Source organism: Schistocerca nitens, chromosome 3, assembly GCF_023898315.1.
Source record: "Schistocerca nitens isolate TAMUIC-IGC-003100 chromosome 3, iqSchNite1.1, whole genome shotgun sequence".
Taxonomy (NCBI): domain Eukaryota; kingdom Metazoa; phylum Arthropoda; class Insecta; order Orthoptera; family Acrididae; genus Schistocerca; species Schistocerca nitens.
Genome location: NC_064616.1, coordinates 177,034,756 through 177,061,384, shown reverse-complemented (window position 1 = coordinate 177,061,384; position 26,629 = coordinate 177,034,756). Strand labels below are relative to the sequence as shown.

The 26,629-nt window shown below is 41.6% G+C and overlaps 1 protein-coding gene across 1 annotated transcript in view; it reads left to right on the top strand.

Moving 5' to 3' along the window:
• The window catches only part of LOC126248118 (paired amphipathic helix protein Sin3a-like), a 306,715-nt gene that overhangs the window by 198,455 nt on the left and 81,631 nt on the right, over nucleotides 1-26,629 (top strand). The window contains exon 17 of the mRNA XM_049948797.1: nucleotides 25,502-25,739. Within this exon, the coding sequence (XP_049804754.1) occupies nucleotides 25,502-25,739 (238 nt within the window). The remainder of the gene's footprint in view (nucleotides 1-25,501; nucleotides 25,740-26,629) is intronic.

The following is a 26,629-nucleotide window of genomic DNA, read 5'->3' as shown; positions in this document are numbered from 1 at the left end:
CTAGCCCAATTAACTGCGGCACCTGGAAAACAGCAGATGTAGTTTATGATTCAATCAGCACAATCACTAGTTCTCTTAAATTAGGCGAATTATAAACAGCTTCAGTCTAACATTTCTGCTTATCCTTCACTGTACAAAAAGCCACTCCGTCAATATTAGACGAATTTTTTAAAAACAAGACTAAACCTGACAACCCAAGCAAGTTTCAGTACCGGCTGCATTTATATGGGAGTGAAAATCGATTGCAGAATTGGAAAACTGGCAACCAGGAGTGGCTTTCCGGAATCGATTTTGAAGTGTTTACATGACCATCCAGAAGCGGTATTGGGATATTGGTTTACAAAATCCAGTTTTGTGTGCCCCTTATGAACACAATGAATATCTGCTACATCGGCTGGTGAGATCATGTGACATGAGATATGATTGGATTACAAAAGTGCATCGCGATCTCGATTTCAATGTTTCGGAAAATAACGTTCTGTGTTTGGTGAAATTCGATTGTATATGTTCGTAATACGAAAATATGCAGTGTACGTGTTGCTGCAAATCAAATTTCTTTAGAAATAGCATTTTTTCTGGGGTTTGTTTCCTAAAGCGGCGGGAGGTTCTACACCAGTGTATAAAACCTTGACCATTCAAAGGATTAATAAGTTTGCTGATTCCGAGGGAAAGTATACTGTCACTTAACACAGAAAAAGTGTATTTTCACCTGGGAGAAAGTATTTTTTTAAACGGGAAATTCAGGAATTTTATTTTCCTTGTCCACGTATACACCCTGATGCAGTATCGAAGACAATCTGAAGACCGTTTATGACTGTGCAATCATGTGACAATAAATAAATTTTGTAAGCCACAATTTACCATACATAGTAGATGATTAAGTGGCACCATTAATATGATTTTTAAAAATTCTGGGCGAGTCACAAACTGTGGAAAGGATAACAACTACTGTACTTACCATGTAGTTGAGGCAGTAAGCAGCAGACAGATACATAAGAAAGTTTGAACTTGTAATTAATCTATCTGGACAATGTCCTACATCAGAGCTAACAACAACAACAACAACACCCCCCCCCCCCCCACACACACACACACACAACTTTTCATTGTTTCTTTCAATAGATGTGCATAACAACTCCTAACTGCCTATTTTATCTCCACCATATAGAACAGTATAAATTGTGGAATTGGTAACACATCAAGTAATCCTTTTTTTAAAATTGCAAAATTTGTTGTGTCCTCTGAAATAAAGCACAAACAATTACCAGTTCATAAAACCTGTTTTTCCTTCAACTACAAGCAAGGCAGCTGTGCACACCTTCTGATGCCTAAATTTACATCTCGTAGTATATAAAATTAGCATTGTGACATCTGAAAATGTACTGTATCAAAAATACATATTTGCATTTAGCACCGGTTTTAATGTGCATTAACAACTTCTTGTAGTGTAATGAGTAGTCCATTAAATTTCAGGCATGCAGCGCTGCAAATAAAATTTCGTCGACCGATATTTCGGCCACATATCGTCCGGCCATGGCTAGATGATACACAGCTGAAATATCAGTGGAGGAAATTTTATTTGCACAGCTGCATGCTCGAAATTTAATGGACCACATTTAATGATTGAGAGTAAATTAAACAAAAAATTTCATCAAATATTATATTAGTCTTAAAAGCTTTTCTTGCAGATTGCTGCAGCATGTCATACTTTGCTAATGACAAGTATTATGTAAATGAAGCTCTGGCCTCAATAAAGAAGTGGTTTGTGAGATACTGTCTATTGGCATTTTACTTCATAAGTTATTTAGTGCTAATGTTTTATGTGTGTGAATTTAAGCCTTTTACCTTTTGTTAAAAATTTGAAGTATCCTAAAACTGAGGAAGATTTGCTTTGCTTTAGTCAAAGGAACAAAGAAACTATAAAAAAAATCAATTTTTAAATTGTACCTGGTGGTTATAATTATACTGATGGTGTTCCCAGTGCTGCAATGTGGGTTGAATACCTGGCGGGACACTGAAACATCATAGGTAGGTTCATTAATTGGTGCTCTGGCAGAGTATGGTGAATAAGATAATATTTCCACTTTCTGCTGCCAGGTGAAAATAAGGTGCTGAAAGCACTCATAATGTGAAATGTTTTCCTGTTTTGATATTAGTATGCTGTTTGTCACTTGGCAACGCATGTTTATTTTGTGAAGTGACTGTTATTGTAAATGGTTAAGAGGGTTGAGTGTTTTCTGTAAGAAACCCAGTGTGACTATTGAGAAAAAAGACTTTGCACTACAGATAAAGTTGTTCTATCAGAATGGCAGCAATAGCAATGCTGCATTGTGGGAATATTGCCAACAGAAACAGCTGTGGAGAGGCTCCATGTTGATATATGAGCTAAAGAATATGACCAAGAAATTTGAAGAAACAGGTGAATTAGGTGGTGAAGCAGGAGGAGAGAAGCAGCCCATTCCCATGGCAGTTGAAGTTGCTGGTGATATAGCCGACCATGCAGCACATGCCTCAAATTTTGCAGCCAGTGCTTGGGTTGTGTCATAGGAATTGTCTCTCCCATGGTCAACAGTTAAAAAGATTTTGTGGCACATTTGATGCTGGCGTCCATGCAAGATTCAGAATGTGCACTAAATGAGACCCCAAGATAGGCTTCAATGCCATGACCTTGCCCCTCACTTTTTGGCACGCAGGGATGTGGATGACATGTGCCTGGGGAATATTCTTTGGATGGATGAGGCACATTTTACTCTGCATGGTGCTGTGAACTGAGCATATGGGCCTCTAGTATTTAACATGTTGTGCAGGAATAACCACTGCACCCAACTAATGTGACTGTGCAATGTGGTTTCACAAATTCCATCATTTTTGGTCTGTTTTTCTTTGAGGAGATGACTCCTCCTGGGTCTGTTAGGTGGACAGTGGCATGTACACATTATAAGGACCTACTTGTGCAGCACGTGATTCCAGCTTTCCAAGAATGCGACTGTGACCACACCACTATATTCATGCAAGGTGAGGTGACACCACATGTCGCTTGCGAGGTGGAAGATTTACTTCGAGAAACCTTCGGTGATGATTGCATCATTTGTAAGCAATTTCAAGATGTATAGCCTTCTAGGTCCCCTGACCAAAATCCGTGTGACTTCTGGTTGTGAGGATATCTGAAGGATTGTGTCTGACCTGAAGGATTGCATACGATGACTTATCACTGATTACATTGGATATACTGTGGGCAAACGTCGGCCATGCCGCATTATGGTTCCAGCATGTTGCTGAGTAAGAAAACCGTACTGAACACTTGTAACTTGTGACCATATCCTAATAAATGTGCCAGAACCACCATTATTATGTGTTTGATCGTTCCTCTCCTTTTCCTGCATCCACACCACATTCTGACTGCTTACAGTGCTATATTTTCACCTGGTGACAGAAAGTGGAACTATTATTATTATTTTTTGAGCATACTCCACAAGTACTCTGATCAATGAACATACCTGAAGTGTTTGAGAATCCTGCAATGTATATAGCTCAGACTGCAGCACTCAGAACAACACTATCAGTTTAATTATAACCACCCAGTATGTATAAATTTCAAAGTCATAGTCTAAAATGGTCACAATACCTCATACAATTTGTGTTTAAAAATAACAACACAAGAATAATGACTTGCAGAGTTAAATTGGTCAGTCAAATGCAGTCATAAATCACACTTGTATACTGAACTGAAATTAGTGATTTCAAGCAGAGAATGGCCATAAGCATCCCAGGATATACTACTGCAGAGCTCGGAAGGAGATAGGACAGAGGGGGTGGAAACTGTTTGAGGAGGGTGTGGGGGACAGTAGGTTACTGTAGTTTGCGGATTTGGGGGGGGTGGAAACTGTTTGAGGAGGGTGTGGGGACAGTAGGTTACTGTAGTTTGCGGATGGGATACTTTTGGGAGTGGAGAATGTGTTGTAAGGATTACACCCATCTGCACAGTTCAGAAAACTGCTGGTGGAGGGGAGACTCCAGATGGCCTGGGTTGTGAAGCAATCATTGAAATCAAGCGTGTTATGTTCAGCTGCATGCTGTGCCCCAGGATAGTCTACGTTGCTCTTGGCCATAGTTTGGTGGTGGCAGTTTATCCTGATGGAAAGCTGGTTGGTCATGATACCAATATAAAAAGCTGTACAGTGGTTGCTGCAGAGTTGGTATACAACATGGCTGCTTTCATGGGTAACCTGGCCTTTGATGCGATAAGATAAGTATGTGACAGGACTGGAATAGGAAGTGATGGGTGGCTGGGTCTTCCACAGGGATATGATCCCTATGACAAGGGGTTAGGATTGCGAATGGCATAGGGATGGACAAGGATGTTGTTGAGGCTGGGTGGGCGATGGAACACCACTTTAGGAGGTGTGGGAAGAATATTGGGTAGGATGTCTCTCATTTCAGGGCATGATGATAGATAATCAAAGCTTGATGAAGGATTATCAGTCATTTAATAGTTTATTTGTGCTATGTTTTACACTTTGGTCTTGTCAACTTCAAATTTCTTACATTAGTCATCTTAGTCAAAGTGTTCAATGTTTGGTGCAAGTGAGTGTACAGCATAAACTTGCTCAGACTTTATTTTTGTGTCCTGTAATCTAATCTGCTGTGCTACTGGCTGAAAATTCAGTGTGTAAACAAAAGTTTTCTACGTGCACAGGGCATAGTGCCTTTTTCTGATTGTACGCTTGGTTGTAGATGTGTCAGAGCACTACATATTTAGGCTAACATAACTTCAAAGGATTGACTCCCTGCCAGTCATAGAATTTTGCTCCTTTTACCTGGGCTATTTATGTGCTTACATGAAAAAAATGCGAAGTCGCACTGTGGTTTGGTATCCACATTAAGCTGTAGGTTAACCTATAACAGTTTGGACAAGTCAGTTATGATTGGGATGAAGGCATACTACCTTCAATAGGATTGTGCCTATGAAAGCACTGTAGTGTTGAAACCAGCCCTCAGATTGGTAGCAGTTTACCTTTTACACTGCTCTGAAAGAGCATTACAACCAATCCTCTTTTGAACATTTTAACATTCATGGCTAATTAGCCCTACACATTAACAAGAATAGTTAACCTACTGTATTTTAGTGGTAGGCTTCTTTAGGGTGCATTATTATGGGTGGTGGCTTGTTCTCACACTCGCATGCCTTCAGTGTGCTGAGACACTTGGTATTGCCTTATAAGGAAAAAGCATGTTTCCTTGTTTTGCATTCTTTCCATTGAATGTTTTCAAAACTGGAGGTTGTTAAATACACTCCTGGAAATTGAAATAAGAACACCGTGAATTCATTGTCCCAGGAAGGGGAAACTTTATTGACACATTCCTGGGGTCAGATACATCACATGATCACACTGACAGAACCACAGGCACATAGACACAGGCAACAGAGCATGCACAATGTCGGCACTAGTACAGTGTATATCCACCTTTCGCAGCAATGCAGGCTGCTATTCTCCCATGGAGACGATCGTAGAGATGCTGGATGTAGTCCTGTGGAACGGCTTGCCATGCCATTTCCACCTGGCGCCTCAGTTGGACCAGCGTTCATGCTGGACGTGCAGACCGCGTGAGACGACGCTTCATCCAGTCCCAAACATGCTCAATGGGGGACGGATCCGGAGATCTTGCTGGCCAGGGTAGTTGACTTACACCTTCTAGAGCACGTTGGGTGGCACGGGATACATGCGGACGTGCATTGTCCTGTTGGAACAGCAAGTTCCCTTGCCGGTCTAGGAATGGTAGAACGATGGGTTCGATGACGGTTTGGATGTACCGTGCACTATTCAGTGTCCCCTCGACGATCACCAGTGGTGTACGGCCAGTGTAGGAGATCGCTCCCCACACCATGATGCCGGGTGTTGGCCCTGTGTGCCTCGGTCGTATGCAGTCCTGATTGTGGCGCTCACCTGCACGGCGCCAAACACGCATACGACCATCATTGGCACCAAGGCAGAAGCGACTCTCATCGCTGAAGACGACACGTCTCCATTCGTCCCTCCATTCACGCCTGTCGCGACACGACTGGAGGCGGGCTGCACGACGTTGGGGCGTGAGCGGAAGACGGCCTAACGGTGTGCGGGACCGTAGCCCAGCTTCATGGAGACGGTTGCGAATGGTCCTCGCCGATACCCCAGGAGCAACAGTGTCCCTAATTTGCTGGGAAGTGGCGGTGCGGTCCCCTACGGCACTGCGTAGGATCCTACGGTCTTGGCGTGCATCCGTGCGTCGCTGCGGTCCGGTCCCAGGTCGACGGGCACGTGCACCTTCCGCCGACCACTGGCGACAACATCGATGTACTGTGGAGACCTCACGCCCCACGTGTTGAGCAATTCGGCGGTACGTCCACCCGGCCTCCCGCATGCCCACTATACGCCCTCGCTCAAAGTCCGTCAACTGCACATACGGTTCACGTCCACGCTGTCGCGGCATGCTACCAGTGTTAAAGACTGCGATGGAGCTCCGTATGCCACGGCAAACTGGCTGACACTGACGGCGGCGGTGCACAAATGCTGCGCAGCTAGCGCCATTCGACGGCCAACACCGCGGTTCCTGGTGTGTCCGCTGTGCCGTGCGTGTGATCATTGCTTGTACAGCCCTCTCGCAGTGTCCGTATGGTGGGTCTGACACACCGGTGTCAATGTGTTCTTTTTTCCATTTCCAGGAGTGTATAATCAAATACGTGGAAAAATGATCAGAGACTCAATACGTGACAAGCAATTATTTATGTATCTCATTCAGCTGTTACTAGATATTACTGTTTAGAATGTTGAGAAAAATCTTAAATATGTTTTTAATCCTTTCAGACCTGATTTGACAGAAGAAAAATTTTTATTTATGCTCTGATGCGCTAAGGGAATTTTAATTGATTTTAGATTCAAGATTGATACAAATATATGTACCCATTTCCAATATGAACTTTCTACACTTGGCTTCATTTTATGGACCAAAATAATTAGTTTTGAAATATTCACTGTAGTGATTAATACACTGATAATTCAATAACTACCATACATCCAGAATGAGATTTTCACTCTGCAGCGGAGTGTGCGCTGATATGAAACTTCCTGGCAGATTAAAACTGTGTGCCCGACCGAGACTCGAACTCGGGACCTTCGCCTTTCTCAGGCAAGTGCTCTACCATCTGAGCTACCGAAGCACGACTCACGTCCGGTCCTCACAGCTTTACTTCTGCCAGTATCTTGTCTCCTACCTTCCAAACTTTACAGAAGCTCTCCTGCGAATCTTGCAGAACCAGCACTCCTGCAAAATTCGCAGGAGAGCTTCTGTAAAGTTTGGAAGGTAGGAGACGAGATACTGGCAGAAGTAAAGCTGTGAGGACCGGGCGTGAGTCGTGCTTCGGTAGCTCAGATGGTAGAGCCGTTGCCCGCGAAAGGCAAAGGTCCCGAGTTCGAGTCTCGGTCAGGCACACAGTTTTAATCTGCCAGGAAGTTTCACTACCATACATAATAATAATAATAATAATAATAATAATAATAATAATAATAATAATAATTAATAATCAAAAATCTACTCCCCAAGTGGCGGCAGAACACACACATAAAAGACAGTTGTAATTGGCAAGCTTTTGGAGCCAGTGGCTCCTTCTTCAGCAGGAGGGTTGAAGGGGAAGGAAGAGGGGTGAAGGAAAAGGACTAGAGAGGTCTACGAAAAGGGGGTAGATTTCGGGAAAGTCACCCAGAACCCTTCAACCCTTCTGCCTGAAGAAGGATCCAGTGGCTTCGAAAGCTTGCCAATTGCAACTGTCTTTTATGTGTGTGTTCTGCCACCACTTGATGAGTGGATTTTTTATCTATCCTATTAAATAATTTTGTTAATAATTGATTGTTTTCATTGTTAAATAATAATATTCAGTTATACAATGGAATACAACTAACCAACAACCTCTATGGATTCTGGCAGTCACAACCTGCTGCTGCTACGTTCACTTGTTGATTGTTTTAGAGTGGTGCCAAACATGTGGGAGCTCTTATGCATCATGTAAAGATTGAACATTCACAGATGTGCACATGAAGTTTCCACTGAGGAAAAATATTTCTGTTGCAGCTGATAGTCTCTAACAATTAATGTACACAATTGTAGCCAGAGGGTCTGAAAGGGTTAACTTGAATCATTTGAAAATTTCATTACCTGCGACATGGCTTAGTTTGCAGAAATTAGAAATCACCCATCTCTAAATTCCATCATAATTGGTAAGACATGAACTGATTCAGTCACTTAGCTTAACAAAAAAGGAAATATCTAATACTGTGACAATCCACACTAACACTACACTTGTTTCTCATCACCATCCTTAAAATAAAAAAGAAATGATCTAGACATTTCAAGACTCAATTGCAGCACAATGCCATTTTTTGAAATGAACTTTCTATTGAGATAAAAATGCTGTACTATTGATTTGGTGACAGGAGGGATGATGTGTCCAGACAGTAATAACTTTGTCAAATAGGTGGCATTTGTTATATACATTGTGTTTACTGCAGTCTGGATTTCTGTGTTTGGTTCTGTACTGTTTGACCATGTGTCCATCTTCAACTCGAGTCACGTGTTTTGGTGATATGATTAGCTTGAAACAAAACAAAATTCTTACTCTCATATGATCATTGCTCTTAGTTAAAGTCTCCCTATTTTTGTTAGAGTCCAAAAACATTCATTGTTGTAAAAAGTCTAGGTTATGGTAAGTTTGTCATAAATCTAGCACTTCCTGTTCCAAGTCTGCCCTATGGGGCACAGGTGCCTGCGAGAACCCATCAGCTCGCCCATAGGCAGGCAGTAGTAGAGGTGACCTGCCAGGTAGTTCTGTTGCACTGTGTACACATCTTGTTCTGCACCTGGGCGAAAAACGTATGGCTACCTGTGTTTATGGGCAATCAGTCTGGACGGTAAAGTGGTGTAGTCTATGGACTGGCTGTCTCACTGCCTGCGCAGGCTGCTGTTTGCCCAACCCTGTCCACCTCTGTTAGCAAGCACTTGGCTGCATATAGGTGGGTATGAGAGATGGAACAACCTGATCAGGTAATCTTTTTCATTTTCCTTCATGAAGTGCTGTGCACCTTGTTGGTCAGTGTGTCAGGCAGGTAGCGTGGAGGAGTGGTCCCCCTGAGAAAAGCACTTGTGCACACCACAGGATGCTCTGCCAGCCTTCCTTTATTTAAGCAAGCCGTATTGTAGCATGTTGTGACATTGATTGTCATGCTCATTTCTTGTGCGCCCTAAAACACTAATGATCATCATCATGCTCATTGCCACAAACATATATTAATGTTATCAGTATAAATATATTACTCAATTAGTTACATAAATCTGGGGTGTCATCGTACTTTGTGCAAAGGGTCAATACTTAACGATCTTCTGAATGTAGACACTGTTTGTAGCACCTGAAAGGAGTTCAGTGCATGAGACTACATAAACTTTTCTGGCATATTAAGTAATAATACTATTGTAAGATCTGCACTATTGCACTATTTGTCATAATAATAAATTGTGCTATCTAATCTTTCCATGAAAACAGTTGAGAATTACATCATTTATTGATGAATAACCTTTTGCTCCTCATCATCAACTAATCTTCCTTTACATTACATAAATAATGTCCCTTTCAAATATCACTTTCGTACTTTTCCTCTGTAACCACAAATAAACTGTTTTTCTTTGATATTATTTAACCAAGAAATGGTTTCTCTGTATATCCACAAAGTTAAATTCCTTTCTTTTATTCAGTCAGCATATGCCTACGATCTGATGGTATTAATCTTTCCAAACACCTTAGTGGTACAGACATGTGGTCGTTTCATGATCTACCTTATCTGAACATTTAGAGTGTTTTCTGGATGGGATGTTTCTAAGCCGTGTTGAATTTTTCTGTTGGCATTATTATTGAATCATCCTTGATCCTTGTCATGATATTCCTTGCTCATACATCTGTTTCATCGACCTCTCTGTCGTATTTGTAGACTGCAATAGTAAATACACAGTTTGCTGCTTGTATTCCATGAGCAATACAAATCGCTATAGCGACATGTCATTTCATCTTTATGTATCCCAATTGACGTGTCTTCCTCCTTTCATCGTGTTCCCTCGCCAAACTTCAAGATCTTTCCAGGGACATCACAGCTCTGTTGTGAATGTGTGTGCTGTGAACATGGGGCCCTGAACAATTCCATTACTTCTTCTTTTCCTGTGCTGCAATCTTATTCTCTGACTATATCTTTTCACGGACGTGGAATCTCGGGCAGATTTCCTATTGATAACATAACTTGTTTGTAGGACATTGATTATGGCTTTTCCTTCTTGTTTGTTTATTATGCACCACTTATTTCAGCTAACTCGTGTTTGGTTCCCTCATCCTTATTTGACCTCACTCTTTACAAAATTAGTGCAGGCCATGCGACATACTATACTCAGCGACCGATGTGGTAGCCAGTCCGTCCGAGGTCTGTCAAGTACTTGTACAATTGTAGGCCCTTGACAATGCAGGGAATGCGCTATCGACACCAGAGACAAGACAGGTGGCCATTGCTCTGGTTGGATAGCACCCATGGGGAGAGCCTCATTCAGAGGAAGTGGCATCATGTTGGATATCATACACAGTGAAAAGAGTAAAGGTGTTATCTGATGGCTATGAGGCTCCAGCAGTCTCTTCAGGCAGACCTGAATGCTTCAGTGCAGAGTTCTTTCTATCCACTAAGCCTATGTTTTTTGTAGATAATATTTAAATGTGTATTTGGAGCAGTCTGTTCCCTCAGCAAATTATGAAGTGGTTCCATCTTAATTAATGTAGTGAATCCTATCCCTGTGCATTACTCTTTTACAAAAAAACTTGGATATGTACTTTTCACCATAATTCACCCTAAGAGCCTGAACAGGGTACAAGGTTTCATATTTCAGTGAGACTCAATGCTAAATACAGATAGGGAATGTCATGAAAACTGTTAGAAGTGAGGAATCCCCTTTATATATCTTGTACATTCAGACCCACCAGACTATATAAAGCTGACACCATAACATTGATCTTTGTTTTTGCGGGTGGTTTACTTCCTGAGGAAGATAAAATCATGGTCTACTATTGTGGCGTAAAGCTGTACTTCCCATCACCAATGCGGTGTCTTCCCATTGCAAAACCAGCCATATTTGTGAAGACTCTAGTGAGCTGCTTCATGAACACTCACCATGTGAGCAATTGAGCAAGCACCATTCTGTGGCTGTTGTAGAGATGATCATTTTTCCCAGTCCCCAAAGTGTGATACCTTAATTAAGAAATATAAAATCCAATTGCCTCTCATATTTTGAAGGCTGGAAAAATTATGATTGCTTACATCTCATCCCAATAGTATCAAATTTTGCCACTACTATCATCAAGACATTGGCAGTGCCTTGAATACTTACTCTCTCCATGCATCCATTCCCTTCATATCAGCCTCAGTCACACAAAGGCCCATGGGGGAGATAGGCCTCAACTCCCCACACCCAGTTGAGAAGCAGCATCCTCCTGTAGTGTCTGTCAGTGACAGGACTCCCTTTAGGAAACCCTCTCCCTAGAAATATACAGACCAGTGACCTGATGCCAATCGTTGGCTGAAGGGACCACAGACTGCAGGTCCCAGGGCTGCCCACCCCTCTTCAGTTCCTACTCCCACAGAAGATGAGCCATCTCAAGAGTCTTAATCCTCTAAAGTAGTTTACGAGGAAAAGAAGAAATCTTTGGAGAAGACTACTCTGGTAACTGTGGAGGAGGCAGATCCACCCACACTATCAGTCTTGGAGCCTATGTTTGTCAATGTTGTTCTACTCCACCGATGACAAGATAGTGATCTCTCGGCCCCTTGTGCTTAACCAGAACTCCCATTATGAAATAATTTAATGGAACTGCAGTGGATATTACTGTCACCTACCAGAACCACAGCAACTAATGTCCTCCTGTACTGCAATCTGTGTTGCTCTCTGAGGTAGTACTATAATTCATTCCTGTCTACAATCGTACATATGACTACAATAGCTCCTTAGTTTAAATGAACATATTAAGCATTTATTATTACAAAAAGGGGAATATATCAAATGCGGTAAAAAAATTACTTATCTACTGAAATATGATCATTGTATAGTGTCTTATTTTGTTTTTCCCCTCGAGAGGTCCAGATTCGGAGTCATATCCACAACAACAAAGTTAGGAAACTACTGCGAAAGCAAAGAGAGCTTCACTCCAAGTTTAAACGCAGCCAAAACCTCTCAGACAAACAGAAGCTAAGCGATGTCAAAGTTAGCGTAAGGAGGGCTATGCGAGAAGCGTTCAGTGAATTCGAAAGTAAAATTCTATGTACAGACTTGACAGAAAATCCTAGGAAGTTCTGGTCTTACGTTAAATCAGTAAGTGGCTCGAAACAGCATATGCAGACACTCCGGGATGATGATGGCATTGAAACAGAGGATGACACGCGTAAAGCTGAAATACTAAACACCTTTTTCCAAAGCTGTTTCACAGAGGAAGACCGCACTGCAGTTCCTTCTCTAAATCCTCGCACAAACGAAAAAATGGCTGACATCGAAATAAGTGTCCAAGGAATAGAAAAGCAACTGGAATCACTCAACAGAGGAAAGTCCACTGGACCTGACGGGATACCAATTCGATTCTACACAGAGTACGCGAAAGAACTTGCCCCCCTTCTAACAGCCGTGTACCGCAAGTCTCTAGAGGAACAGAGGGTTCCAAATGATTGGAAAAGAGCGCAGGTAGTCCCAGTCTTCAAGAAGGGTCGTCGAGCAGATGCGCAAAACTATAGACCTATATCTCTGACGTCGATCTGTTGTAGAATTTTAGAACATGTTTTTTGCTCGAGTATCATGTCGTTTTTGGAAACCCAGAATCTACTATGTAGGAATCAACATGGATTCCGGAAACAGCGATCGTGTGAGACCCAACTCGCGTTATTTGTTCATGAGACCCAGAAAATATTAGATACAGGCTCCCAGGTAGATGCTATTTTTCTTGACTTCCGGAAGGCGTTCGATACAGTTCCGCACTGTCGCCTGATAAACAAAGTAAGAGCCTACGGAATATCAGACCAGCTGTGTGGCTGGATTGAAGATTTTTTAGCAAACAGAACACAGCATGTTGTTATCAATGGAGAGACGTCTACAGACGTTAAGGTAACCTCTGGCGTGCCACAGGGGAGTGTTATGGGACCATTGCTTTTCACAATATATATAAATGACCTAGTAGATAGTGTCGGAAGTTCCATGCGGCTTTTCGCGGATGATGCTGTAGTATACAGAGAAGTTGCAGCATTAGAAAATTGTAGCGAAATGCAGGAAGATCTGCAGCGGATAGGCACTTGGTGCAGGGAGTGGCAACTGTCCCTTAACGTAGACAAATGTAATGTATTGCGAATACATAGAAAGAAGGATCCTTTATTGTATGATTATATGATAGCGGAACAAACACTGGTAGCAGTTACTTCTGTAAAATATCTGGGAGTATGCGTGCGGAACGATTTGAAGTGGAATGATCATATAAAATTAATTGTTGGTAAGGCGGGTACCAGGTTGAGATTCATTGGGAGAGTGCTTAGAAAATGTAGTCCAGCAACAAAGGAGGTGGCTTACAAAACACTCGTTCGACCTATACTTGAGTATTGCTCATCAGTGTGGGATCCGTACCAGATCGGGTTGACGGAGGAGATAGAGAAGATCCAAAGAAGAGCGGCGCGTTTCGTCACAGGGTTATTTGGTAACCGTGATAGCGTTACGGAAATGTTTAATAAACTCCAGTGGCAGACTCTGCAAGAGAGGCGCTCTGCATCGCGGTGTAGCTTGCTCGCCAGGTTTCGAGAGGGTGCGTTTCTGGATGAGGTATCGAGTATATTGCTTCCCCCTACTTATACCTCCCGAGGAGATCACGAATGTAAAATTAGAGAGATTAGAGCGCGCACGGAGGCTTTCAGACAGTCGTTCTTCCCGCGAACCATACGCGACTGGAACAGGAAAGGGAGGTAATGACAGTGGCACGTAAAGTGCCCTCCGCCACACACCGTTGGGTGGCTTGCGGAGTATGAATGTAGATGTAGATGTAGATATGTAGATGTAGCAGGTAATATATATTTTTTTGTTTCAACATGAGTAATCATCTGCACATTTGCTCAGCAACACCATGACAAACATTCTAATCACTTTATGTAAATAGTGACAACGCCTGCCATAACTGTTTCCGGCTTGCTTGGACTTTCAATGGTCCTTGCATAAAAAACATAATAATACAATATATTAAATGCATTATTAGAATTCATACTTTTTCAAGATTATAATTAGAAGTTATATGTCTACAAAAACTTGAATGTGTCAGTAAGTTTAACAATAAAGAAGTAAATGTGTGACATTGTTTCCTTATCCAATTCTTTTAAAATTAACAGTTATCTTTGAATTATGTAAATTTCTATTAAATACCATAATTATTTTGAGTACTAAAATTTGTTAATGTTTTTGGTACAACTAGTTACTTTATTATTTACTATTTCAATAATAATCACTCCTGATGTTCCATACTGTCTTTCTTGAACAATCTATACAATAACTTTGTACAAAAACTGTGTTACATCACTGAATCACTATTCTCTCGAAACTTGTAGTTTTTTTTTAAGTGCCTGGGGATGCATAAATATTTAAATTTATCCAGCATTGTAGTTTTGTTGATGAAATAGTCTGTTCCACTTTGATACTCAACATTCAGTCACTCCAAATAATATTAAATAATGAATAATAAATATAGGAAGAATAAATACAATCATAGTTATATGATAACATAATACTCTATGTACATCTACATCTATATGACCACTTTGCATTATGGGACCGATGACCATCGCAGTCTGGTCCCTTCAATCTCACAAACCAACCAACCAACCAACCAACTTTGCATTACGCACTTAAGTACCAGGCAGAAACTTCATTGAACCACTTTCACACTATCTCTCTACCGTTCCACTCTCTAACAGTGTGCAGTGAAAATGAATACTTAAATTATTTGAATGCATTGTGTCTGTTCCTCCAAAAAAACAGACACCGCGCAGATCCCACAGCTGTGAAACACTATACGTGCACTTTCTACGCAAGCTCTGATGTCTCTTATTCTATTACAGTCGTCATTTCTCCCTATGTAGGTGGATGTCAACAAATATTTTTGCATTCGGAGGAGAGTGTTGGAGACTGAAATTTCATGAAAAGATCTCACCACAGCGAAAAATTTGCGCTGGATTACCCCAAAGCAAGAAAACTATAAACGATTCACTGGAATCGTCATCGTTGCAGCCAAAAGGAATATACCACGCGGACTTAGACAAAAGTATATTCCTTGCTGGGACATTAATATTAACAAACTTTATGATAAATACCAAGAGATAGGAAACCCTGAAATCGGTGGACAAATATTAGAGGGACTAAACACACACAGAAAACACAAGTGGCAGGAACTCACGTCCCAGCTGAATTTTACACATTCCAGCAGAAAAGCCTGGTCATTATTGAGGAAATTTGGTAACTCCACTTCAGCACGCCACCAGGAACCTAAAATAAAACCGTCGGAGATGGCATTGCACATAAAGGTGCATGCTGACAAAACCCCTCGTGATCCAACAACTGAAGCAGAAACTAAAGAAGAACTACAAGAACTTGATAAAACTCTGAATGACGATACATTGCTTTCGTCATCATTTAGTGAAGAGGAAATCAAGGGTGCGATAAAGACCTTAAAAATACGCAAAGTGGCGGTATTGGATGGTATATTCCCAGAATTTATAAAACACCTCGGACCTAATGGAAAAGCGTGGCTAAGAAACTTTTACACCAACATTTTAAACACTGGAATAGCCCCACCACAATTTAAAATAGCCCACACATTAGCAATCCTTAAACCTGGAAAGCTACCAGAAGATCCAACTAGCTACCGCCCCATCGCCCTCTTGAGTGTATACTTTATGTTGTTGGAACGCCTAATACTTAATAGAATTCAGGACATCGTGGATGGGATAACCCCTCCATATCAGGCAGGTTTCAGAAACAAGCGCAGCTGTTGCAAACAAGTTTTAGCCCTAACATCATATATAGAAAGTGGATTCCAGAACAGGATGAAGTCAAGTGTAGCTTTTGTTGATCTGTCATCGGCATGTGACACTGTGTGGCTCCAGGGTCTTATGCTTAAGTTTAAGAGACACATACCTAGTTTAAAACTGGCAGCCTTAATGAACAACATGCTGACGAACAGGTCTTTCAAAGTGAGCATAGGCCACAACACCAGCAAATCGTATAAAATAAAAAATGGCCTTCCTCAAGGATCTGTGTTGGCTCCAACCCTTTTTAATTTGTATATTAGTGACTTGCCAAATACAGTCAGCAGGAAATTTTGCTACGCCGATGATTTGGCACTAGTTGTACAAACTAAAACATTTGAGGAAGGAGCGAAAGTACTCACAGAAGATCTGGAGTCCTTGAATTCCTATTATAAAAAATGGCGACTCTGTCCTAATCCAACCAAGACTGAGGTGTGTGCTTTCCACTTGAACAATAAAATGGCCCACCAGGGACTGAATGTGAACTTCTGTGAACAAAGAGTCAAACACAACTTCAACCCCAAATACCTTGGCATAACACTAGACCACTCCCTGACTTACAAAAACATCTAGAAAATGTAAGCCAAAAGCTGAAGAGTCGCAACAACATCCTGAGAAAATTGGCTGGCTCGACTTGGGGAGCTCAAGCAGCCACCTTACGTACTGCCCCAATAGCCCTGCCGCCGTTGGATAAGCAGCTGCAGCAGCAAGTCGTATACTCCTAGCTCACTCATTTCTTACATAGTTTAATTCTTAATTTCTTTGCGTGTTTTTGGTACTTGCATTGTTTGATACATAAATTTCGGGCGTATTATAGTATTTGAGAGTTGTAGCATCGCGTTTTAGTACCTGAATAGTGTAAATTCGCGTAGTCGTTTGTCTTTTGTTTTTGTTTTGAACGGCCAGTGTCGGTTGGTCACAGTCAGTGTGCTCCCTGCCGCCGTTGGATAAGCAGCTGCAGCAGCAAGTTGTATACTCCTAGCTCACTCATTTGTTACATAGTTTAATTCGTAATTTCTTTGCGTGTTTTTGGTACTTGCATTGTTTAATTCATAAATTTCGGGCGTATTATAGTATTTGAGAGTTGTAGCATCGCGTTTTAGTACCTGAATAGTGTAAAATCGCGTAGTCTTCTTCCGCTTTCGAGCAGTGCGCAAGTAGCAGCATTACTGCATTTACTAGGCAATCTTGTATTTTAATAACTGTTTAAATTTTGTCGATTTGTTTGCGCTCTCTGTAGATTAGTTCAGACGTTCTTTGCAAAACAGTTTTTAGCATGGATAGGGACTGCAACTGCTGTGTTCGGATGCAGGCTGAGTTGGCATCCCTTCGCTCCCAGCTTCAGGCAGTGTTGGCTTCGGTCACACAGCTTGAGGCTGTTGCCAATGGGCATCACTGTGGGGGTCCGGATGGGGGTTTGTCGGGGACGGCCAGCTCGTCCCACGCATCCCCCGATCGGACTAGGACTGTGGTTGCCCGGGATACTGCCCGCATTGAGGCTGATCCCTCACCTGTGGTAGAGTGGGAGGTCGTCTCAAGGTGTGGCAGGGGGCGAAAGACATTCCGGAGGGCTGAACGGATGGCCTCTCCAGTTTGTCTGACGAACCGGTTTCAGGCTCTGTCTCAGGCTGATACTGATCTTAGGCCTGACATGGCTGCTTGTCCTGTTCCAGAGGTGGCCCCTCAGTCTGCAAGATCCGGGCGGTCGCAGAGGGTGGGCTTACTGGTAGTTGGGAGCTCCAACGTCAGGCGCGTAATGGGGCCCCTTAGGGAAATGGCAGCAAGAGAGGGGAAGAAAACCAATGTGCACTCCGTGTGCATACCGGGGGGAGTCATTCCAGATGTGGAAAGGGTCCTTCCGGATGCCATGAAGGGTACAGGGTGCACCCATCTGCAGGTGGTCGCTCATGTCGGCACCAATGATGTGTGTCGCTATGGATCGGAGGAAATCCTCTCTGGCTTCCGGCGGCTATCTGATTTGGTGAAGACTGCCAGTCTCGCTAGCGGGATGAAAGCAGAGCTCACCATCTGCAGCATCGTCGACAGGACTGACTGCGGACCTTTGGTACAGAGCCGAGTGGAGGGTCTGAATCAGAGGCTGAGACAGTTCTGCGACCATGTGGGCTGCAGATTCCTCGACTTGTGCCATAGGGTGGTGGGGTTTCGGGTTCCGCTGGATAGGTCAGGAGTCCACTACACGCAACAAGCGGCTACACGGGTAGCAGGGGTTGTGTGGCATGGGCTGGGCGGTTTTTTAGGTTAGATGGCCTTGGGCAAGTACAGAAAGGGCAACAGCCTCAACGGGTGTGGGGCAAAGTCAGGACATGCGGGGACCAAGCAGCAATTGGTATTGTAATTGTCAACTGTCGAAGCTGCGTTGGTAAAGTACCGGAACTTCAAGCGCTGATAGAAAGCACCGAAGCTGAAATCGTTATAGGTACAGAAAGCTGGCTTAAGCCAGAGATAAATTCTGCCGAAATTTTTACAAAGGTACAGACGATGTTTAGGAAGGATAGATTGCATGCAACCGGTGGTGGAGTGTTCGTCGCTGTTAGTAGTAGTTTATCCTGTAGTGAAGTAGAAGTGGATAGTTCCTGTGAATTATTATGGGTGGAGGTTACACTCAACAACCGAGGTAGGTTAATAATTGGCTCCTTTTACCGACCTCCCGACTCAGCAGCGTTAGTGGCAGAACAACTAAGAGAAAATTTGGAATACATTTCACATAAATTTCCTCAGCATGTTATAGTCTTAGGTGGAGATTTCAATTTACCAGATATAGACTGGGACACTCAGATGTTTAGGACGGGTGGTAGGGACACAGCATCGAGTGACATTATACTGAGTGCACTATCCGAAAATTACCTCGAGCAATTAAACAGAGAACCGACTCGTGGAGATAACATCTTGGACCTACTGATAACAAACAGACCCGAACTTTTCGACTCTGTAAGTGCAGAACAGGGAATCAGTGATCATAAGGCCGTTGCAGCATCCCTGAATATGGAAGTTAATAGGAATATAAAAAAAGGGAGGAAGGTTTATCTGTTTAGCAAGAGTAATAGAAGGCAGATTTCAGACCACCTAACAGATCAAAACGAAAATTTCTGTTCCGACACTGACAATGTTGAGTGTTTATGGAAAAAGTTCAAGGCAATCGTAAAATGCGTTTTAGACAGGCACGTGCTGAGTAAAACTGTGAGGGACGGGAAAAACCCACCGTGGTACAACAACGAAGTTAGGAAACTACTGCGAAAGCAAAGAGAGCTTCACTCAAAGTTTAAACGCAGCCAAAACCTCTCAGACAAACAGAAGCTAAGCGATGTCAAAGTTAGCGTAAGGAGGGCTATGCGAGAAGCGTTCAGTGAATTCGAAAGTAAAATTCTATGTACCGACTTGACAGAAAATCCTAGGAAGTTCTGGTCTTACGTTAAATCAGTAAGTGGCTCGAAACAGCATATCCAGACACTCCGGGATGATGATGGCATTGAAACAGAGGATGACACGCGTAAAGCTGAAATACTAAACACCTTTTTCCAAAGCTGTTTCACAGAGGAAGACTGCACTGCAGTTCCTTCTCTAAATCCTCGCACAAACGAAAAAATGGCTGACATCGAAATAAGTGTCCAAGGAATAGAAAAGCAACTGGAATCACTCAACAGAGGAAAGTCCACTGGACCTGACAGGATACCAATTCGATTCTACACAGAGTACGCGAAAGAACTTGCCCCCCTTCTAACAGCCGTGTACCGCAAGTCTCTAGAGGAACGGAGGGTTCCAAATGATTGGAAAAGAGCACAGGTAGTCCCAGTCTTCAAGAAGGGTCGTCGAGCAGATGCGCAAAACTATAGACCTATATCTCTGACGTCATCTGTTGTAGAATTTTAGAACATGTTTTTTGCTCGAGTATCATGTCGTTTTTGGAAACCCAGAATCTACTATGTAGGAATCAACATGGATTCCGGAAACAGCGATCGAGTGAGACCCAACTCGCGTTATTTGTTCATGAGACCCAGAAAATATTAGATACAGGCTCCCAGGTAGATGCTATTTTTCTTGACTTCTGGAAGGCGTTCGATACAGTTCCGCACTGTCGCCTGATAAACAAAGTAAGAGCCTATGGAATATCAGACCAGCTGTGTGGCTGGATTGAAGAGTTTTTAGCAAACAGAACACAGCATGTTGTTATCAATGGAGAGACGTCTACAGACGTTAAAGTAACCTCTGGCGTGCCACGGGAGTGTTATGGGACCATTGATTTTCACAATATATATAAATGACCTAGTAGATAGTGTCGGAAGTTCCATGCGACTTTTCGCGGATGATGCTGTAGTATACAGAGAAGTTGCAGCATTAGAAAATTGTAGCGAAATGCAGGAAGATCTGCAGCGGATAGGCTCTTGGTGCAGGGAGTGGCAACTGTCCCTTAACATAGACAAATATAATGTATTGCGAATACATAGAAAGAAGGATCCTTTATTGTATGATTATATGATAGCGGAACAAACACTGGTAGCAGTTACTTCTGTAAAATATCTGGGAGTATGCGTGCGGAACGATTTGAAGTGGAATGATCATATAAAATTAATTGTTGGTAAGGCGGGTACCAGGTTGAGATTCATTGGGAGAGTGCTTAGAAAATGTAGTCCAGCAACAAAGGAGGTGGCTTACAAAACACTCGTTCGACCTATACTTGAGTATTGCTCATCAGTGTGGGATCCGTACCAGATCGGGTTGACGGAGGAGATAGAGAAGATCCAAAGAAGAGCGGCGCATTTCATCACAGGGTTATTTGGTAACCGTGATAGCGTTACAGAGATGTTTAGCAAACTCAAGTGGCAGACTCTGGAAGAGAGGCGCTCTGCATCGCGGTGTAGCTTGCTCGCCAGGTTTCTAGAGGGTGCGTTTCTGGATGAGGTATCGAATATATTGCTTCCCCCTACTTATACCTCCCGAGGAGATCACGAATGTAAAATTAGAGAGATTAGAGCGCGCACTGAGGCTTTCAGACAGTCGTTCTTCCTGCGAACCATACGCGACTGGAACAGGAAAGGGAGGTAATGACAGTGGCACGTAAAGTGCCCTCCGCCACACACCGTTGGGTGGCTTGCGGAGTATAAATGTAGATGTAGATGTAGATGTAGATGTAGATGTGTATCCTGTTGCCGAATATTGCTCTGCTGTCTGACATTTGAGCACTCATACAAAGAAAACCAACGTCCAGTTGAACGAGTGTATGTGGATAATAACGGGTACTATTAAATCCACCCCAGTCCCTTGGCTGCATACTCTAAGCAATATCCCACCTCCACAATTGAGAAGGCAAGAAGCAACAGCAAGAGAGTGGTCAAAAATTCATGACTCAGATTACCCACAGCATCTACCAATCTATGATGTTTTGAATGAAATACCATCGACCCGCTTGAAATCACGGAAGCCTATATGAGTTAATACACAAGAACATCAACCTGACATCAAGGAGGAATGGCAGCACTTTTGGAATGATTCTGGAATTAATAAACAAGGTATCCAAGATCCTACTCTGGAATTACCGGGCTTTGACCTGAAGAGATGTACCTGGACTAAATTAAACCGTATCAGAATGGGCCATGCAAGGTGCAATGCATATACATACAAGTGGGGTCTATGTGACTCACCAGCCTGTTACTGTGGAGCACCAGAACAGAACGTCCGCCATATTATTGAGGAATGCCCCTTAAGAAGATACGCCGGACCTGTCTCTGAGGTTAGATATGTGAAACCATCTGCTTTGGATTGGCTGTGCAATATAGATATTGAGCTTTAAAAATATGAATGAGTTTCTAGTCAGGCTGGCCAAGCTTTTAACGTGTAGTTATTTTGTCTAGAGTGTTTGTACTTTATCCTTTTGTGCTATTGTTTGTTTTTTACACGTGTACTATTTACACATTGTTTTGTTTCATACATTTCGTTTACATATTGTTGTACATATATAAAATATTGTCGCTGTATTGCCATACGCAAAATAAAAAGATAAATAAATAAACAGCAAAAAACGCCTTTGTCTTAATGATTGCCACCCCAACTCATATATCATGTCTGTGCACTCTCTCATCTGTTTCATGAAAATACAAAATGAGCTGCACTTCTTTCAACTTCTGCAATGATTTCCAACAATCCGATCTGGTAAGGATTCCATACTGCACAGCAGTACCCTAGCAGACGTCGGGCAAGCGTATTGTAGGCAATCTCTTTAGTAGGCCTGTTGCATCTTGTAAGTTCTGCCTATAAAACGCAGCCCTTGGTTTGCCTTTCCCACAAGATTATCCATGTGATCAGTCCAGTTTAAGTTGTTTATAATTGTAATTTGTAACTCTTTAGTTAAATTTGCAGCCTTTAGATGTGTGCGATTTATCATGTAACCAAAATTTAATGGATTTTTTTTAGTACTCATGTGGATGACCTCTCACTTTTCGTTATTTAGGGTCAACTTCCATTTTTTGCACCATACAGATATCTTGTCTAAATCATTTTGCAATTGGTCTTGATCTTCTGATGACTTTGCTAGACATAAATCACAGCATCCCCTGCAAAAACACATTCCTCATCGCTGACAGCTACCGACCAATATGCCTCACCAACTGCACGTGGGCTGGTATCCTGATGGTTACCTAGGTTCTTGGATCATGAGCCTTTTGCCTCCAATAAGTGTGGCTTCCAGTTGATCCATAACTGACTGTCTTGTTAGATTGGAAATAGCAAACCAATATCTGTTTTTTGCCTACATCACACTGCAGAGTCTCTCCCCCTCCCCCCTCTCCCTCTCCCCCTCTTTTTTTACATACAAAAGGCATATGACACCACTTAGTGCCAGCACATCTTTCTTACCTGCTATGACTGGGGCTTTTGAAGTTCTCTACTTATTTTTATTCATCATTTTATATCCTTGCAATCATTTCAGATTAGAGTTGATAAGTTGCTCTCCTCTGGTCTAGCATTCCTCAGGCTGTGTTACACTATTCCTTATCAACGTCAATGGGCTAGTGACTTCTTTCAAAGAGGTGTTAAGAGGAAATTTGTTACATTAAAAGGAGGATGGACCTAAGGTAACGTGTGTGGTTGCACAGACATCTGAAAAATTTTATGTCACTGAATTCATGCACATTTACATATTCAAGGAACCAGCATTAAGGTGAAATACAGTGCAACTTTTTACCATTTTTCCACACAAAGCAATATATGTATTTTTTTTTAATTACTAAACATTTGATTTAATTCACTTCCACAGTTGCCTGTGCTTTTACTCTATAGGTGTCCATGTAGTTGAAAATAATTGTATGTACAGTTACATGTATCTTCCTTTATTTTGAACTTTACATAAACGTTAATCTCAAGTGTACAAAAAACTGAGTGCCATGGCAAGTGACTACACTCTAGATTGTTAGAGGTTCTAATCCTGTACTAGATGATTGTGCTTGTGATCAGTAATATCTGGGTGTAAGTGCCCAGTTATCACATTGAGGGTTAGAACAGGTATTGCAGTCACAAAGGATATTGAAGACTTGTTGAAACAAATCTAGTTAGCTCTTGACATATTTGATAAAAAAAATCCAGGGGGATAAAAGATGGGCTATATTTTGATGCTCCACTTATTTAGGACAGCAAGACAGTGATTCAGGCTAGTTTTTCATGGACCAAGTGCCTACAAATGCTACTTAAAATTCAGATATCACCAAATGGATGCGTGCATGACCAAAGAGAGAAACAGTGCATACTGCTGTGCTGACCATTGAACTTTCAAATGTGTATGATATTGTTAACTTAAATGGTTGATTTAAAATATTGTCATGTTAGGATATGTGAATTGAAAATGAAATCATCAGCATGTCCCCTATGTAATTTCATTACTTTACTAATATTAAGAATGGGTTTTTAACTCTAATATATATATTATTTTTGGGTGAATATAGATCCTTTTTGGTGCAGTTGTGGGATATTTCTAAGGAATTTTTGTGAGGGAAATAGGACTGGACTGTAGAACATTTTCAGAAGAGAGGGTGAAATATTGATGTGATGTGTGTCCTAAGGTGTGTTTGATATAACAGATTATAGCTCCTAATAGTTGCATGTGTTATACGTAACACGATTGTGTGCGAAGTGCAAACAAATCATTTATAATTGGTTTCTTTTTCTCACTAATTCATACATTCATCTCTTTGAAGTTGTTGGTGAATCATATATACTATTTAATGATTGTTTTCAGGAGACGCATTTTAATTTTCATGTGTTATGTCATTACTAACAAGGGAACCTCCCCATCGCACCCCCCTCAGATTAAGTTATAAGTTGGCACAGTGGGAGACCTTGAAAAACTGAACACAGATCAATCGAGAAAACAGGAAGAAGTTGTGTGGAACTATGAAAAAATAAGCAAAATGTACAAACTGAGTAGTCCATGCGCGTCATAGGCAAACAAGAATGAGATGAGTTCCGGAGAGCCCTGGTCGCGTGGTTAGCGTGAGCAGCTCTGGCACCAGAGGTCCTTGGTTCAAATCTTCCCTCGTGTGAAGATTTTAATTTTTTATTTTCAGTTTATGTGACAAACTCTTATGTTTTCATTACTTTTTGGGAGTGATTATCACACCCACAAGAAAATCTAAATCGGGCAGAGTAGAAGAATCTTTTTACCCATTAGTGAAGTGTACAAGTCAGGTGGGTGGACAACATATTCCTGTCGTGTGACGCACATGCCATCACCAGTGTCGTATAGAATATATCAGACGTGTTTTCCTGTGGAGGAAACAGTTGACCTATGACCTTGCGATCAAATGTTTTCGGTTCCCATTGGAGAGGTACGTCCTTTCGTCTACTAATCGCACGGTTTTGCGGTGCGGTCGCAAAACACAGACACTAAACTTATTACAGTGAACAGAGACGTCAATGCACGAACGGATAGATCATAACTTTGCGAAAATAAAGAAAGTAAAATTTTCGCTGCAAGGGAGACTTGAACCACGGGCCTCTCTTTCCGCAGCTGCTCACGCTAACCATGGGACCACGGCGATCTTGAGCTAACATTAGCATTGGTGTTGCCTATCATACGCATGGACTACTCAGTTTGTATATTTTGCTTATTTTTTTCATAGTTCCACACAACTTCTTCCTGTTTTCTCGATTAATCTGTGTTCAGTTTTTCAAGGCCTATCCATAGTGCCAACTTTTAACTAAATCTGAGGGGGGTGCGATGGGGAGGTTCCCTTGTGAGAAGTTGGGCACACAGTACTTCCAAAAATATTTTCAACCTTTTATAGATGACAATATTTTAAACCTAGATTATAAAAGTTATTGATGATAATAATTTGTTCTTCTAGCGGCATGAACAAGCAGAAGAGACAACAGTAGATGATTCAACAGGACCTCATTTGCTTCTGTCCTATAAAAACAAATGTATATTGGATGACACTGCAAATTTGCTCATCCATCATGTGAAGAGACAAACAGGTATTCACAAAGAAGAGAAACATCAGATCAAATTACTTCTCAGACAGCTGGTACCTGATATGTTCTTCCACCCACGCCAAGAGCTGAGTGACGATGAGAGAGAAGAAGGTATACATGATATTTTCTGTTTTGATCTGATAACTTTTAAATATTTCTGTTGTATTAACTTTTATGCTAGTAGCAATTTTGGTATTTAAGTTTCATTATTAATAGGTGCCTGTGGTAGAATTCATAATTGTCATTTGATTACTTCATGAGTTCTTTCGTGTTTTGAGATAAAACTATCAAAAATTGTGTGCATTCAAGGGAAAACCTTTCTAAGCAGTTCTGTACTTTCATATATCTTTCCAACTGCCCGAACTAATATTTCCGAAAGGTTGGGTAGTTTTTTGTGCTCTTTTACTTCTTTTGAACCACTGTGTCCCCTTGCAATTTTGTAGTTTTCTCTGGTGAATTTCTCGTAATACACAAAAATGAATAAGTTGTTTAACTCGATAATTGACAGTTGTGTTATAAGGATATACACAATACAGGATTTTGGTGCTGAAGACATGAGATTTGTGCTCTCACTGGTGAACCAAGAAGATGTATTTGCCTCTTTTTGGATTAAATTAGGGTGAATTTGAGAACTAAACACCACTTTAGACAATACATCCTGCTCTGATAATGATACTACTTGGTTAGGAAATATCCATGACAGATGGTAGCAGAGGTCTTAAATGTGTAAGACACACTCTGATCTCAGTGTAATATTTTTGGCTGGAGGTATGTTTATGTACACTTATTACTGACAAAATTTACATATTTTATCATCTGCACACTCTTTATTGTAGTTCAGCTATGTGTTATATTTCAGTGAGAAGCTTGAAGAACATCATGTTTCAGAGCAACGTTAACAGTCTTGGACTGATGTCCTTTCTAAATAGATCTTATCTCGGTCAATGAACGTAAAAGAAGAAAGAATACTGAGCTTCATACATACTGTTTTCCCCTACTAA